Source organism: Anabas testudineus, chromosome 5 (assembly GCF_900324465.2).
Source record: "Anabas testudineus chromosome 5, fAnaTes1.2, whole genome shotgun sequence".
Taxonomy (NCBI): domain Eukaryota; kingdom Metazoa; phylum Chordata; class Actinopteri; order Anabantiformes; family Anabantidae; genus Anabas; species Anabas testudineus.
In genome coordinates, this window is record NC_046614.1 from 8,565,244 (window position 1) to 8,583,211 (window position 17,968).

The 17,968-nt window shown below is 41.5% G+C and overlaps 1 protein-coding gene across 1 annotated transcript; it reads right to left on the minus strand.

The window, feature by feature from the left end:
- Positions 1 to 11,671: 11,671 nt before the first annotated feature.
- Positions 11,672 to 13,836, minus strand: LOC113154973 (calponin homology domain-containing protein DDB_G0272472-like). Its single transcript, XM_026349424.1, has 3 exons — positions 13,719 to 13,836; positions 12,216 to 13,106; positions 11,672 to 12,105 (listed from the first exon to the last, which is right to left on the minus strand). Exons 1-3 carry the CDS (start codon positions 13,746 to 13,748, stop codon positions 11,716 to 11,718), a joined length of 1,311 nt encoding a protein of 436 aa, XP_026205209.1. The 5' UTR covers positions 13,749 to 13,836; the 3' UTR covers positions 11,672 to 11,715.
- Positions 13,837 to 17,968: the final 4,132 nt, after the last annotated feature.

The following is a 17,968-nucleotide window of genomic DNA, read 5'->3' on the forward strand; positions in this document are numbered from 1 at the left end:
AGTTTCATTTTCAGTCACATTTTGGCCTTTTGCTGGGAACTTAAAATCAATGTTAGCCTTTAAACCAAAGTGCATACATTAAATGATTCATGTTAGATCAAGTAGCTCTATCTGAGAGCTGCAAAAATATGCTTTTAGCTGAGCAGAAACATATTGGATTACTGTGCCAATAGGGACCCTTTTTCTGATGCACATCTGAGGAACATTACATTTATTTGGCAGACTGCTTCATCGAGATAACCTGTCAGTGACTAACACATACTATGCTACTTCTATACAGTATGATCTTATTTCATCAACTAGCAATAAAAATCAGCAAATACACTCACTGGCCACTTTATAAGTTACACCTGTACAATCTAATACAATCCAATAGAGCAGCTCTGTCATGAATTCTACTTTTTTAAGGTTATAATTTCTCATTTCAGATAGTTGATGATTCTGCTATATGCTTATTACTGAGATTAGGTGGTGAAGTCAAAGAGTGCATTATATGAAGAGGTGTTTCTAATATATTTCCCCCTTTTTACATAAATAAGGGGGAAACACTAAGAAATTATAACCTTATTATGTTTATGTAGCTTTAGATTAGATTGTGCAGGTGTACCTAACAAAGTGGCCGATGAGTGCAGTAAATTGTCATACTGCTATAGTTTTTATAGGTCATGGATCTCCATTAAAATGACTTGATTAACAAAGATGTGACTGAAGCCCTTACCTAATTGTGCCAAATTATTCAGTTGATATGAGGGCTGAGAAAAAAAAAAAAAAAAACAAGCTCCAGATTGGAAATTGAAGAGACAAATAGCATGTGAACGATGCCATGCATTATTATGTCATCTCCATAGTCATCTAATGGCTATCTGGCATTAATAAAGGGAGGGAATTATACTGGAGCAGATGGCGAGAGTACATTGCTGGCTCAGGAGCTATTTATTAAATGCATTATTAATTATTTTCAACATGATGAACTCGGCTGGCTTCCTTCTGGATTGACTCTGAGTAAGAGTTCTCTAACCCCCTATGTCATTAGATCAGTTCCACACACACACAATATCATTCAGCCATCAAGTTACAAAGACAGATATGCAAGGTCATATTCAGCACTCATGCATTTACATTAGTCCTGTATCTAAATGCATTTGGTATGGGATAATACTTCTATATGGTAAAGGGCACAGAGTTGTGGAAAACAAGACAAATGAGCTTTGGGACATTTTACTGTGGTGGTGACCCTCCTGTGCTGTAAAATGATTAAATTCTCTCCCTGTTATCTTTATACGTTTTTTAAAATATAGATATCCCAGCCCCTCATGATTGTTATGCATATATAACACCGTTACACTACATAACTTCTGTAGACACGTTTTACTTTCTAGCAGGATGTTTGAAGTGCAGTGCACATTTAAACACTACCTACACTTTTAATGATGTTATTCAGCTGAATACACATGTTGAAGTCCCAGGTTACTCTCAGTTGGCTGGGGCCACAAGTGCAGCCAATCAGAGTGGCTGATCATGAATAATATAAATGTATCTCATTTATATCACAGATGTGTTTAAAATAAACTCACTATTCATAAAAAGAGTCAGAAATAGCAGCCTTGTTAAAGGTTGTCATCTAGTATCTAGTCTGGCTGTCTGACCCAGGTGCCATATAACCAGGCAAAGTCAGTGTACTCTTGAACACTAACACATAAGATGCACACACACTGTAATGTCTGAGGAGCGAGCTGGAGGTAACAGTTCCCTCAACTGCCACAGGCAGCCTGCCACCTGCCATGCTGCTCCCCAGCCCCCAAATAGACACAGACACACAAACAGAAGCACTCATCCACATATACATAGGTGGCAGAGGACAGGGAGTGTCACAACTCCACATCTCTCGCGAACCCAGGTTCACGGTCTGCTGCTCCCACTAGCCAACTATCATCTCCAAACACCTTGCATGGTATCTCTGCTCCCCGAGAGTGATTTATAGAGCACACTGCTTCTCACCGCAGGAATGTTTTGTTTTTGTTTAGACAGTCGGATAGGAAATGCACGCTGTTTGATTCAAATGTACAGAAATAGGCGGCATCTCCCAAGACAGCATCGCTATATTTTAACGTCAAGTAAGTTCTTATACTTGCCACAATATTTCAGATTTCACTGTTCATCCTAAAGGCCTATTAAAAAGATATATGCCAGGAAATGTACTCCAGTAATGTCTGATGGTAGCATACAGTGCCAATGTTATAACAATGGTAGATGGGAAGTGTTATTGACAACATGTTTCCTTATAAAGCAATTTAAATAATGCAAATGTAGTGGTTAAAAATCCATAGTGGACTCCGACATAACTCCAAAGCATCAAACTTTGAACTCTAGCAGCAGAGCCGACAGACTATTTTTCCTCCAATTATTGCTAGAATGTGACAGTTACACAGCAAAAAGCAAGAATGACATATGATCAAGGAGGGCAATGAGTACTGTACATACCTTCCCTGTGTCTCTAACTCTCTCTCATTCTCTCACCCAGTCATGGCCTGAACTGTGGTTGAACTGAGTCTCTCGGGATCCTTAGTCGGCCAGATCGTTAGCTGGCTGACCCACCAGCAAAGAGGAAAGGAGCGAAGGGTTAGAGGAGAGAAGGCTGCAGGAATAAAGGGAAGCCACGGGCTAGGTGGGAGCGAGGATGAGGGAGGGGGACAGAGGTGCATTACATCTATGGCGAGAGCTTAGAACAACAAGGTTACTGCATATGATACACTCTGCTCACGGTGGTGAACCATGCCCGTCGTACTGCATGTCGAATCACTTATCCAGACAGAGAGATATCTTTGACCCCCCCTATGCATACAGGCTGCGGTGAAATAAAAATCTTTCAACTCTCTTAGTGCTCCACGGCAAGTCTTCCTATTCATATATAAACAGCTGAATCTCCAGCATCCAAACGGCCTCTATGAGTACTCATTCTTTTCTTCTTCTCAATGCGTGATCATGCTCTGATTACACAACCAACACGGTGACAGTGAAATATAAGCCTGTCCGGCCTGTGAATGAATGATGTTGAATTTATACCGCCTCTATAAAGGCAACATACCATCCGTCCAATTTGTCTATAATTTACACTTCTTTGAGAATACCAAAGAGCGCCTGATCTCTTTGTACCACCCACTCTACCTGCAAGCTGTTGAATGGCTCCTCGGAGGATAACAGATAATGGCGCATGATGATTTTTTGGAGGTTGCTTTCATGGTCACCCCCGAGGATCTATTTTGTCTTCACACTTCTAATTTTTATGGAACTGAAACAAAGACCATATAAAGATCTCTTACTTGACCACTGTGCTTTAGATGGGGTGTGAATTATTTCTCTCTGTCTATTTCTGCTGTGAGAAATCCAATCTGCTGAATTGTTTTTAGAGAGGAAACTTGGGGCACTTGGAAACTGGACTACAGATTTGTTAAAGAGGAATATTCTTGGAACCAGCACACGTGGATATATTCATTTTATAATAATCAAATATCAAACAATAATACAATAAAAAGATCAATAAATGAAAATAAATTAGCCTTAGACTAGTTGTATAGTATGTAGTATGTAGTTAGTGATGCCCACTTTAAAAGAAATATTGTTGACCAATGATGTTTTGCAGCAACCTGCCATCATTTTTATACATATTTAGTCTCTGTTTACAGACTTTTCTTCTTTGTGCCTTTCTTTATGGGCACTCTCTGATGCTAGTCCAAATCAGCTCCCCCTCATTAGTCAAGAGTTTCATGCAAGAAGCCTCGCGCGGACTTGGAGTCATTTGCTTTGTGTGTAAAATTCTGCATCTGTTCATGGATTTGTCATGTAATTCTTGAACGTGAGCCAGAAGGAGCTTCTTCTTCTTCTTTTTTTTTTTTTTTTGTCTTTGACTCCATCCATCTTAGTTTGGGAGATTTATTGAGTCGTTGTCAAGTTTCCCAATGTGAAAACGTGCAGGATAACGTTAATGTCTCTCGTACCCCTCTCGTCTGCCATTTGAAGGGACAGATCTGGGGAAAGGAACCAGCCAGGAGGGTGTCACGCTGAATTTTCTAGTACTGGGCTCGGGGCCAAGCTCTTCCTCAGAAGTGACAGTTCTGGGCTTCAGTCTGGAAAAGCCTGCTGTTGCCATTCTCGCTGTATTACCTGAGCAGTCACATGCCACTGCAGCATGAAGACGTGAGAACCAGGTTTGGGAAGGGAATGTGCACTCCATGCTCGGAGAAAGAAAGAAACATGGACATTAAGACCTTTTTAGTTGGAGACTGTGTGTTTTATTTGTATTGTTTAATTTAATCATCATGTCATATCATCATGTTGACATAATGTAATGGCTGTTAAGTGAGCCTTCGAGTTGGTAGAAGCATAGACAGTTTATTGAAAAACCTATAGCAGCATGTGGTTTGTTTACAATTTCCATTACCATCTCCCAGTTACATCCTATGCTTGACCTTGTATAATGGCATAATGGCTGTGCATACTGTACAATAGATTCACTACAGTTGAGCTATTAACCAGCTTTTTTCCCACTGGGCATTGCCTTGGTCCAGGAGACAGCAACAATCTGTGGAACTGTCTGCTGCAGGGGCTGATTTAGTTCTCCAGGGGACCAACAAGGGAGAAGAAAACAAATGGACTGCAGGACAGAAGAAGGAGACGAGGGACAAATTAGACCATGGTAGAAGTGTACAGAGACAAGAAACCGACATAAGCAAGAGAAATTTTCAGATGACGGCGAGGAAAAGGTAATAGAACAAAAGCATGAGGGAGCTGGAAGAAAAGTACGTGGAGACCGAAATGTGGCAAAACAGGAAAAGATGGAGAAAGTATGTCCATCAAGGAGGAAAGAGGGAAGAGAAGGATCAATTAGGTTAACTAGTGGGGATGTTGAAAGAATTTAAAAGTAACCACCATCCTGCTTGCTTTTTCTCTGCCTCTCCTCGCTCTCTCGATCTCACATTATCTCTGCTCCCTCATTTTTTTTCTCCTTCCCCACTCCAATTGTCCTCCCCTCCCTCTATTCCTCCTACCTCCCCACCATCTCTGGCAGAGTGCTCTGGGAACATAGTCCTCCTCTGTCAAGCCCCCACACCCCATCTTCTGCTTCACAGGTAATTAAATGGATTTCCTGTCTTGTAGTCGGCGAGAGAACATGACCCTGCACTCTGCCAGAGCGTGTCCAAAGGCACTCCAGGGCCGGCTCCCTGCACCATCTGCATCTCAGTGTCCGCGCGGAGCAGTGGCCCTAAACAAACACACTCCACCCTGGGGACTGTCAGGCCACAGGCTACCCGACTAAACACATTCCACAGATACAGTAAGTGGTAATGAACTATATAGGGAGATAGAACTGTAAATAGCAATGACACAGCCTAGAATAACCGTATCGACCTAAAGGAATATCCGAGCTACAGTTATTATTCAGGTCTGACCAGTTAATATTGTACAGTTCTTTACCGTACAGGGGAAAGACACGTTCATGGAGTTTAGGAAATAAATGTAGAATAGCGGTAAAAGGGTCTGCAGGATCAGATTAAAGATGATACATAACAATATAGTTATTAGCAATCGAACAATTGAGATAACTACAAATTCAGGGTGCACACATGTAACAGAATATACATCCCCCAAATGCAAAGTTCTTACCCAAAGCACGCACCCCCGCAGCCCTCGACAGACCAGAGAAATCTAGATGGTAAATGGACCATGACACCAAATCATTTGAATCAAGTAATTTGAAGAGACATTTTACATTTGACATGTGAGATGGAAAAACTCTGTATTCAAAGCTAAGGCCAGCAGTAACACTGGCATGTTGCTCTGTGCTCTGTGAACGATGGTTTGCATTTGAATTAATTCCAAGGAATTGTATGTTTGAGCTCTTTTTGGGTGTCTGTTTCTGTTGGATAAGTACAGTAATGAGCCCACATTCAACAACTGCAACGTGAAAGTGTTGTAACCTGGCTTACTGTGTGGAACCTCATTCTGTGGTGCCATGACTTTGTTCTACAAATTCTTGTTAATCTCTTAGAAGAAACCAGAGGATATTTGAGATAAATGCAGCATGCAGGCAACAGTATGAAAGTGAGTGGCTCCCAAGGGCAGCAACCTACTGTCCTATCCCCCACTGTGAGGAACTTACTCCATCAGCAGGGCCTGAGTGCACTTCAAAGAGAGGCCCAAAGATTATCGGCACGGGAGCAGATCTCTCTCTCATGCTGTTCCACTTCGAGCGTCTTGACACGAGACTTCATAGTCCTGTCACGAAAAAGAATTACACCTGACAGTTGCTGCTTACAGGCATGTGAGAATGTGTGCGCATGGACAGGAGCGAGTCAAAAACGATGCTGTCAGTGGAACGCGCTCTTCATGTCTACTTGTGTGTTTTTACTGAGAATTGAAGTGGTGATAAGTTATACTCACATTACAGGCTTAAGTGTTCCATTCAGGTGTTTTCATCCAGGTCCAGTCTTATTGAGTTGATGGTTCACATTCATGTTTGTAAGGTGACATGTTTCCAGCTCCATTGTGAAAACACCTGTGGTCCTAAACCGCCACACGTATGCAAATTGAACTGAAATGGGAGCCACGTGCTTACAATAACACCAACATCATTTGTGCAACAGTCAAATCATGCAATTTCCTCAGAAACTGCTCAGTAATGATATGTTCCTTCCAGTTTGGCTTGAACAGAAGCTTCTCCATAAATGTCCAATAAATCTGACGCTTAATCTCACCATTCACATCCGTCTCTGTTGCTGTTGTCGTAAGTTTTTATTTTTAGGGATCTGTTTAGGTACTGACTGATGATCACAAGCAATGTGCACATACTGAATCTGAGCTGACTATTTAAGACAAAGCACGTGAATTAGAGCTACTGCAGCCCCACATATTAATAAATATGGATATAATTTAAAAAAAAAATGTTTTTCGATCTGATCTAAGTGACTTGATGGCTACAAATTTAAGTTGGATCAATTCCACTTTTCACTGTAGTTATTAAATAAATGTTATGCATTTGAAAGTACGATGGAGTAAGATTTAACAGGAACAACAACACTAGCAGAAATTCTGGATGTAATTTCTGCTACAGCATCAATCTGTTGTCTTTTATGGAGCCGGTTTTGCTCCACAGTGGAGAGGTAGCTATCTTAACAGGTCACAGCTCAAAGCTCTGCCTGCATGCAGTAACCACCCCTGGAGACTGGAGGGGGACTTTGCTATTTCCTTGGCCTAATGACCCTGCCATTAGCAGGCAATTGAGATGAACCAATAGAAATCACAGCTCGCGCTCAGAATTCATTAACTGCAAGAGCGTGACGAGTCACAAGAAACACACTGAGGCAGAGTGGGGCAGCGCTGCTCGGCTTTTTCTTCCCTCACCATGACCACTGGACATAAATCAGACAACGAGACGCGAGCACCCCTTGAGTCTCTCTAGTAGTCAGGAAGGAGTATGCAAATGAGGACCTTGACCCAAATCAAATTCCAGAGCCTGTTCGTTAATTGCAAATTACAGACCCCAGCACCCCAATCAACGGCCTTTTAAGGGAATGATTTCAGACTCATTTTTGCAATCCTCAGAAAAATATGAAAGGGCAAGAAGACGATGCGAATGTCTGGATTTGTGATGCAAACAGCGGCATGAATGAAGTGGTATCCTCAAAGCGCTGCCAATCTCGTTTGCCAGTGGACAAAAATGAGCGCTATTATCAAGGACAGTGGAAGTGGTCATGCTATAAATTAGACGATTATAAAGATGTAAAGATGTCTTTCCTGACTGCCAGAATGCTTAGAACCGCCGTGTCGTCTTCCTTCTCTGTTAGCCAGTAAATGAAAGCACTGCATTGTGGAGCCAGTTGTCTTATTACCGCATTAGCATGGGCCAGAATGTGGCAATCTTCCTCCAGCATTAATATAACATGACAGGCCAGGAGACATCAGTTTGTTAAATGCAAATCTCCCCAGTGTTTCTCCGTGTCTCCATCATTGTTTTGTCAAGTGCCCTGCAGGCCCAAAGACAGCAAATGAGTCCCTATTCATATTTTGTTTTCTAGTTTTCACACCTCAGCTGTTTTCTAACTGACTGCAAAGGATTGAATACAATGCGCACAATTTACATATTCGCCATGAGTGTGGAGAGGTGCATTTTGTTTCTTTGCATTTGGAATGTGCGCTTTGTCACCTAAGTGATTGTGACAGATATTTTGCTTTCATTATTTCTACTATGTGTAAAATCAGCAAAATATCCTCTTGGTGCCTGCAACCAGTTGGAGGACGAAGTAATCACGTCATAATGCCTATGGTAACTGAACGGTTCTGTGTAATTCAGAGCACATGTGTAACACTTTATGGTAAAGGTACGTGAATTAGCATGAGTTCATGTATGAAAAGTTATGAATTTATTCATATAATACTACCGGTGCCTAATACGAATGAATGAATGCCATAACTAACGTATTTTAATCATCAGGACTTCAGCGTTGTTATTATTTGTGTCTTCTCACAGTCACACACAGCTGTTTTCTGTTGGACTCCAAGAATAGTAATAAACAAAACATTACCTTATCATGACTTCTTCATGTTTGTGGCCCTTCCAAAAAAGTCGTAACTCATTCTTTCGTGTTAATAATATATATAATAATAATAATTTTCAAGAATAAAGTCAGTCTTTCTGTTTACTTGGACATCAAATATTCCAAAAAGTTAAAATAAACTTATTGCGTCGCGTTTTGAGTGTAAGTTTGAGTTTTGAAGTGTTAACCTTAACCGACGTGCATGTTTCTTGCAGTAGTTAATGAAAGTGTGTCACTTGTCGCATGTATTATGACAGCATTTCACATATGCATGTGAGAGGCACACTAATGGCTCACAGGGCCTCCCGCAGCGACACACATTCACCGTCCACTTACCCACAGATGCTCTTACGTGTGTGTGTGTGTGTGTGTGTGTGTGTGTGTGTGTGGACAAACTCACAAAAAACACACTCAAGCACAAACATTGCTGAAAATCAGGCAGTTGGGAGCTGTGAATGAAGTGATATTGTAACCTCAACCTATATGGCACTTTCCCACTGTGGGTTCAGCCAATGAATTATCCCCTCCAATAAATCCTGTTTGGAGGATAATCCTTTTCCCATCTTCTGGACAGACACTTTCTGTAATGAAATGGCCCCAGGTCCTTCCCTGTAACCCAGTCCCATCCCGGCCCTCTAACTCTGCCTGTCTCATGGGAAAGAATGGCTTTCAGTGTGACTTCAACCCCACTCAACCTCTGCTTAGCTTCAGTGGCTTTGTCACCTCCCACCTGCCCCTACACCTGACCCATTCTCGTTACTTCTTCCTCTCCTTGGTCCAGGTGCAACTTCATTTCCTGTAGAGGTCCACTACAGTGGATGCTACGCTACAGATCTCTCTGAGCTTTTGCTGTCTTCGCTCACTCATCTCAACTCCTTCCTTCCTCCTTTCTTTGTTTTCCCTCACTTTTCTCTCTTCTCACCATTTCTTTCCCTCCTCCTGTTCAGCAAAAAAAAAAAAAAAAGATGGAGCCAAGCTCAAGCAATCGCTCCCCTCGTTGTAAGATCTCAGTCTGGGCAAACACCAGCGGAAAAGCTTCTACTGCTGTAATGAGATGTCTTGCTGCGTCATGTGCTGCCTCCATTTTCTAAGAACCCAGTTTTGCTTGTGTGCAGGGTTCCTGGTCAGCAGGAGGGCTGTAGCTGGTGTTAAAGCAGTGGGAAAGCAACCTAAGCCGGGGTGGAGCGGGAGGTGTAAATGACATTGGTGGAGAGCCGAGAGGAAGCTCTCTGGGGCCTGAGATGGATGCAGGATGCAGTGCAGAACTTTGGGAAGACTAAGCCAGGGTTTTACCCAGTAATTGGTTTGCTTGGAGCAGCTGGCAAGCTGGGCAAGATTTGTAAACAATGCTGCACATTGGAACACTGGAGCATCTGTGAAAAAGTTCTTCACCAAAGAAAAAACTTTTCCTTTATTTATTTCACTATGTACCCGAGCAAAGTATAAATATCAAACATCAGTGATGTTGTTAATGGTACAACACCGTGTCGGTACAAACATCCTTGATGTATTAAAGCTTAAACTATCTCACAACCAAACCCACAACAATTTTTCACATTTAAATTTTGAAATATTTACTTTGATCGTTGAAATGTTTGCGCCGTAGAGAAGTTTGCACTGTATCGGTGTCTCTACACAGAGGAAAAGTTCACTTGTAGTGAAAAGTCTGCATCTGATTAACTTAAACCTGCATCTTTTCTATCCATTTGTGATCAGTGTGTCAAACTCTCATCACAACACAGGCATACTGGCTGAACGAGCATTGACTTTGGATGTTTTAAAGCGTCAGAGAGCCGATGGGCAGGTATCTTACAGTGGATTTATTCAAGTAAAGAAAAGAAGCAGGATGCAAAGCCTAAATAATAGGATGAAAGATGATTTAACTCCATAGAGGTCTGGAGAATTGTGAGAAATATTTCTGTGTGAGTTTGTAGTGACCTCTTTCAACACATGCAGCCATTTGGATCATTGCTCATTGTATAAAATATCGCTTGAAGCAGCTTTAAAGGATTAAGTCAGGTTGATATTATTTCAACAAACTCATCTAAAAGTAGGTAACGTAAAGCCACAATTAGCTAAACTACAATAAATCATTTTATTTAGACTTTAGATTGATATATGGACTCGTTTGTTTTCTGGCCCATGCTCACATCAGTAATAAGCATATGTACAGTATGTCAGTGATAAGTTGATTAGCATAAAATGCTGCTCAACTTCATTTAACTGCAACCTACACACCTGCTCATTTTTCTGTAAGTGTTGTCTCCATCTCCCACACCACTGTATCCTCCCTGGCTCTGACATTCCCACCCCACCCCACCCCACCATCACCGCCACCGAACACTTCCCATATCTCATCCATGGACACCTGGCTGATACAGAGGCTACGAGGCTGGAAGCGTCCCCAACTATCATCATCTCTGTCTGTCAGGCATGTGCCACACTGCCCGCCTGCCAAGACTGGGAGCAAGCCTGCCGCCCCCCTCTCTCTCACTCTCTCTAGAATAGGCGTGGGTCTGCATATAATTTGAGTTAATGTCCTAGAGAATGTTTTGGTGACTTAAGACTTGGCTTCAGGAAGAACAGGAAGTGTTTAAGAATCGAGACATATACCAAAGCACAGTAGTGCATTATTTTTCTGGAGCTGGTTTAGTATCTTCCAGTCGTCACAAATAGACAGAAACGTGTGAATTTATTGCATTTTAATAATATTTACATGACAGAGAAAAGAGCAGCAGATGATCGGAGGTGGAGGGTGAGGCTGAGGGTGAGGGTGAGGCTGAGGGTGAGGCTGAGGCTGAGGTTGAGGGTTATGCTGGGTTGAACAGGGAGCAGGGAAAAAAAAATGGGGATGGGGGTAAAAGTGAGGAGTAGGGGTAAAATGAGGGGTTAGAGGTAAAACTTAGGGTTAGGGTAAAAGTAGAGGTTAGAGGTAAAAGTGGGGGTGGGGGTAAAATGGGGGATAAGGGTAAAAGTGGGGGTTAGGGGTAAATTAGGGGATGGGGGTAAAAGTGGGGTTGCGGGTAAAATGAGGGTTAGGGGTAAAACCTAGGGTTGGGGTAAAAGTTGGGGTAAGAGATAAAAGTGGAGGTGGGGGTAAAAGTGCAGCTGTGGTTGGTATAGTTCAGTTGTTTTTAGCTTGATCCACAGAAGCAGCTCTTTCCTCCCCTCGACTGTGTCTGTTCCTCTTGTTCACCCAGCCCCAGAAGCCTCGCCTCTCCTCTCTCCTTTTCTTTTTACTTCCAGTCTGATCTGACGTGCTGGATGAGTCCGACGTGCTGCAAGCTGGTGGAGTCTTACACACGGACACCTCCTCGTCCACCCTCTTGACTTTTTGCTCTTCGCCCATGAAGCTCTGTTGCTCGTCTTTCGCCTCCTTCTCTTCCTTTAGGAAACTTCCAGGAGCCAGACGTGCTGTGCCAGGCTCGTCCACAGAGCCACTTCTCTGCTTCTTTTTGTCGCACAAGCCTCTATGCTGCCGCTGCAGCCTCTTCTTTTTTTTGCACCTCAGCTCCTAGAAAGATAAAGACAGTCTCGCTGATTTCATTTCTTAAGGTTAATTCTAAAACAACTTGTTTTAATGCAAATTATTCTAAAGATAAATTATTAGGTGGAGCACAGTACCTGAAGATGGAAGTTTCTAGAAACCACACGCTCCAGATCCTCCTCCGCCTTCCTTGCCTTCTTCATCAGGGCAAGTTCTCTAGCAGCCCACAGCTCCTCCATTTCCTTCTGTCTTCTCTTGGAGTGCTCCTCCTTCTCTTCAAGTTCCTTCTTGAACTTCTCCTCCAGAGCGTTGCACCAGTTCCTGCTCTCCATTAGTTCCAGCTCTTTGAGGCTGAGCTGGGATGAAATGCTCAAACACTCGTCTGCTCGAGCTTTCATTTCACTTTGGAGGCTGCTGATCACGTTATCCTTCTCTGTGAGCTGTCCTTGCAGCTCATTCACTGCCCTCTGACAGTCAGCTTGCATTTGCTGCAGGGCTGCTGTTTGCGCTGCGTCGCATGCTGACTTCATGTTTTTCAGTTCGTTCTCAAAGGCAGCCTTCAACTTATCACATTCATTCTTATAGAAATCTGTGATTGCTTCTTTCTCCAGCTTCTGTGCACTGAGGCACTCTCGAAGAAAACAGAGTTCCTTGTCTTTCTCTCTGATAGTTTCCTCCCACTTCTTATCCTGGCCTGTCTCCTGCCTGGATGCTTTCTCGTCCTTTTCGTTCTGTAGAGCCCATTCCAGCTCCTTGATGTCTTTTTTTGCCATGTGCAGCTTTCTCCCCAGTTTGCCCTGCAGGCAGCGATTCTCATGCACAAGGCCTTGATTGGTTTTTGCCAAGTTGTCAATGTGCTGCATGAGTGCTACGTATTGACTGGACTGATTCAGATGGTGTCCATGAGCAAAGTTGATGGTCTGTCTGAGGTCGTGCACATCCAAGCTTGGAGGCACTGCTGCAGCTGGCATATAAGGATGAGGGCGGAAATACTGGGTAGTGTTGCCCCTCTGTGCTCTACGAGGCACCTGAAATACATCAGAGTACAAGCAGTGTTCATCTTCAGTGGTGAAATACTGCTTTTAATAGGTGTTCATTTAATATTATAAATAGACATTTAACACAGCAAAATATTTTATTTGTTGAACATATATTTTGTTCAAAAAATTCAGTATCTTCAATTTTCCCAAAGCTCTCAAATAACAGTGGTGCAGTAAAAAGTGCAAATTTGTCTTCTGAAATGTAGTGAAGGTGTAGGGAATTGCAAAGGGTTGAAATCACATAACTACACAAATAGTTTCATCATTAATATGTAACAATAACTCTTTATTTAAGCTAATGTCACATTTATAAAATAGTACAATGTGCCATTTTCAGAGTCTGCATCCTTCCCAATCTGCATTGAAATATTTCATTTTATATGATCAGCGAGAGTTTTCTTTTATGTAAAATACTGTCATTTTAAATAAAGTGTATGACAAACACTTCTCTGTTAAATAACTTATTAAACTGTGTGAAAACCTCGTGCTTTAAGGATTTGTTGGTTTCAACATGTAGAAGTGACAGTGTGACCACAGCCTTAGAGCAGTGTTGAGGAAAAGGTAAAAAACATTTCTCTTAGTTCAACGAGAAAATCTTACCCCAGTTTTAGAGTTATATCTTTTCTCCATGATGATCAGAGAGAGATTTCTTTCCTGTAGAGGATTTATTTCTTGTGGATAACGGTCTGACGTCTGACGGTTACTCACTGTGGTTATGTCAGTGAAGTAAGGACTTGAAGTAAGGAAGTAAGGTCTGGACTGGTTTGGATGTTCCGTCATTATGACGTCACAGGGACGGAACACGACTTTGATTTCAAAGTTCTGCTGATGGTGACGTGTGGAGTAAGACTGAATGCTTTTCACTTTGTGGAAACACATGATCTACACCCATTGTTTATTAGTATAAACTATTAACTAACTATTAACAGACTGTTTATCTGCTACTTTGGCTGGCAGCAAAACTACTACAAAGCAAGACACACACAAAGCTACTTATAATATTTTTTTCAGCTCAAACAAACAAAAAAAAACCCCAAAAAAAACAAATTCTTCATTCTTGTTACCGACTAAAAAAATAAACATATAAAAATAAACATTTGAACAAATTTCAACATTTGGGCTTTAAGTTGTTCTGAGCTTCCTGTATTACCTGTGTTTAGCTGGTGTGTGGTACATTTGCAGTTTCTTCCCAGACACCTGATGTTTTTGATCATATCACTACTAGCTCTACTTCTCCTCTCTCTTTAACCTATGTTTCCCGGATAATCACTGGCATTCAAACTGTTTATCAATGAGTTTTTGATTATGCTTTTATATCTTCGCAAGAACCCCACTTCATACCTTCTGCCCTTTCTCCTTGTTTTCCTCTCATGTGCCATGAGAACATTAGTCTTTCGGATGCACTAATGTTTTTTAATTAATTGGCATCATTAGCGAAACGGTTGACCCACAGTGCAGTATGCCATGATAAATGGGCAGGTGGAAAGGAGCATGTGAGTAAAAGAGAACCCTTGTTGTCTGTCGGGTGGATGAGTGTCAGAACATGTGAGGTATCATTATCTTGTATTTACAAAAACCTACAGTTTAATACACTGCCTGTCACTGCCTGAGTTGCATTCATTTTTCACCAAAATCTTGTTTCAATGATGGGAGAGTTGGACCGCTGTGCAAAATCTTCTCCAGCAGATCCCAAAGATTCTCAATGGGGTTAAGGTCTGGACTCTGTGGTCAATCCACGTTGAAAATGATGTGTCGTGCTCCCTGAACCACTCTTGATGACTGGCATTGTCATCTTGGAAAATGCCTGTTCATATATTGATGTAATAACCTGGTCATTCAGTATATTCAGCCAATCAGCTGACCTCATTTTTTGGGCACATATCGTTGCTGACCCAAGACCTTACCAACTGCAGCAACCCGGGATCATAGCACTGCCCCCACAGGCTTGTACAATAGGCACTAGCCATGATGGGTGCATCACTTCACCCGCCTCTTTCTTACCCTGATGCACCCATCACTCTGGAACAAGGTAAATCTGAACTCATCAGATCACATGACCATTTATTATTGGTCATGTCCATTGGACAGTTCTTAACCCACTATTAGTAGTTTCATCAATGTCCTTAGATACAGATTAACATCTTTTCCACAGGATGTGTCTTCTGACATGGTTGTTTAAGAAATGAGAAGCTACTCACCGCATCAGTTAGGGTTAAATAATTATCCAGTTATTTTTTGAAAGGGTAGTGTATGTTTGACATCCAAAAGACAGGCTGTACATAACTGAGCAGATATGTCAAACTCTGAAATAGGTTAAGAATTGTTGTGTTTCTCCCATTAGGCTTTTAACTAAATGCAGTATGTGAAGTAGTATGTGAAGAAATTGCAAAAAATAAATAAATAAATAAATAAAGTGCACATTTAGTTGTCTGGAAGCTTGTGCATGCAGGAAGATATGTGTGTGCTTGTGGAAATGTCTGCAAAATAAAAACGTTGTAATGGACCTCATTGTACTCCTTTCATCAAATCACCATGGATTTCTTTTAGCTGAAAACACATTCTCTTCTCCGGGATGCATTGATATGCCTATTTATCTGCACTCCTCCATTAATCTGTCAATAATCTCTCTCCTCTTTATGTTTATTTCATACGTATCATATACAGAGAGGTCTGTCAGTGTCATCACAGCCCTCAAGCGACAGTTGAGCCTCAGCAGTCTTTACTAGAAGACGTGGACAGTGAGGAGGGTAAAGTAGAAGTGAATGCTATGTTATATGGTGTGTACAAGCTTTGGGTCAAAAGCTTATTTTTTTAAGGTAGGTGAGGTCCTTTGGAAGCCTGTGTGTGTGGTTGCACGATGCATAAAGGTTTCTGCAAGTGCTTGTACTGTACTGTGCACTGTGGTGTCAAGCAAGATGGTAACACATGGTTGCCTCAGTTGTGGATATCATTAATACTCCAGTCATTTCTCATGGTGCTCCTGCTGAGATCAGGGGTGAGTTGTAGCCGAGGGGAGGAGAAAGTGATGTGAGAGAGAGCGAAAAAAATCTATGCACTGCTCCTTTAAGAGGGGCATTTAAAGAAGCTGCCAAGTCAATAAGCAGGGGATTTAGAAGAAGGAGTTGGAAGCCAGCATTTTAAAAGGTCAACAGTGTAGTCTTTAATGATTCCCTTATTAGCATTTTTAGGCGAGAGGATGGTTCATTTGGTACATGTCTAAGCTCATCAACGTTAAGATAATATGACACCTAGAAAGATAGAGCTAGTCAGCAGCTCTGTGACTTTGAAAGCTTAGTTTCCGAGACCAGTGAAGACGGTTTTAAAGTATGAATCTCGGCTGCACTGGGATTTTAGGTGACGCAACTGAACGCTGGTCTGGTCACACCACTAACAAAAATGACAGATTTTAGTGAGTGCTATTCCTCCCAGTCGTCCTCTAGTGTGCAAGAGAACGTTTCTGGCGCAGATAAATAGAGGAAACCATCGCAGCAAATCAACCATCAACCAACCATTCTCATCAGGAGATTAACTGGTCCAGAAAAAGAATAATGCTTGCAGAAACAGACTGCACTCATTGTTACACATATGCATTTTGAACAAACTGTGACAACTTATTGTCCCATGAGTAAGTAAGCTACACTAACATGTTAACAACTTTACAGACTGAAAGTTTACTCTACCTCCTTCAGTAGCTTTATATTGAATGAACACAGTGGCGATCAAACTTCTTGGGGGAGTAAACAGAACAGTAGAGAGCTGTTTACTGATGCTGCTTTTATAGTTATATGGCGCCAAGCTTCAAACATCATTCAAATTTTGTGGAAAGACAGACATTAACTCCACTGAACCATTTTCTGGTGTGACTAGGCTTTTATGCCTCCACAGCATATTAATGTTCTTTCCAGTAGAACATCTTTCACTCTAAATGATGATAGTTATTCACAATTATAATTAAGCAAGAAAAAAAAAAATCACATTGGCTCACCATATACATGGTAAATATTGGAATTGAATACTGTATGTTCACCAGCAGAAAGATTACTGTACACAGGTTTGAGGTAATGATGCGTTAACCTGCACAAACATGCAGAAATGCTCAAATTAATTAGTAGGGAATATAATTAAAAGAGATCAGAATGCACAAAGTTGAGTTGTAGAGCTTCCCTGTTGATTTTCCTCCACATCAATGATTTAACTAATTAATTTTATCAATTAATATTTATGCATGGGGAAAATTATTCATTAATGAAACGTCAGAATTGAATAGATATCTTTTCTCTGTTTCATCTTGACGTGAGGGTGTTTTGACAGCCCTCCTCCCATCTGGAGATCTTATAAGAGCAAGAACAGACTGCTTATGAATATTGACATTTCTCCAGTCCGGAAATCCGGCGATTTACGTTGAATTATTTCAGCCTATCAAGTATGTATTGTTCTGAATTGATTAAACAAACTTTAAAGATTGATTATGTTCCAAGCGCGTATCTTTTTGGCAAACATCCTTTTCCTGAGCTGAACCCGTTCAGCGTTTTTTCCTTTTTATTTCAGCACCACTTCAGTGAACTGTGTAGTGAAGGCCTGCTGATTATTGTAGGACAGATGGTTCTCCTCATCAAATTCTGTCTACAGGTTTTTCTGCTTATCCAGCTCCAAATTAAAACCCACAGTGGTATTATTTTCATAAATCTGCTATTATTTAAGCGTTTCTCTCCCAGTACCTCGGAGTTTTTCATCTGTTTTCTTGTCTCATCACAGTGCATGATGAGGGCATATTGTAATTAATCTCCTCTCCTATCTGATTGTTAGATCTTTCCTCGCAAATGTTGTCCTGCTGGCCTGAGCTGTGCAAC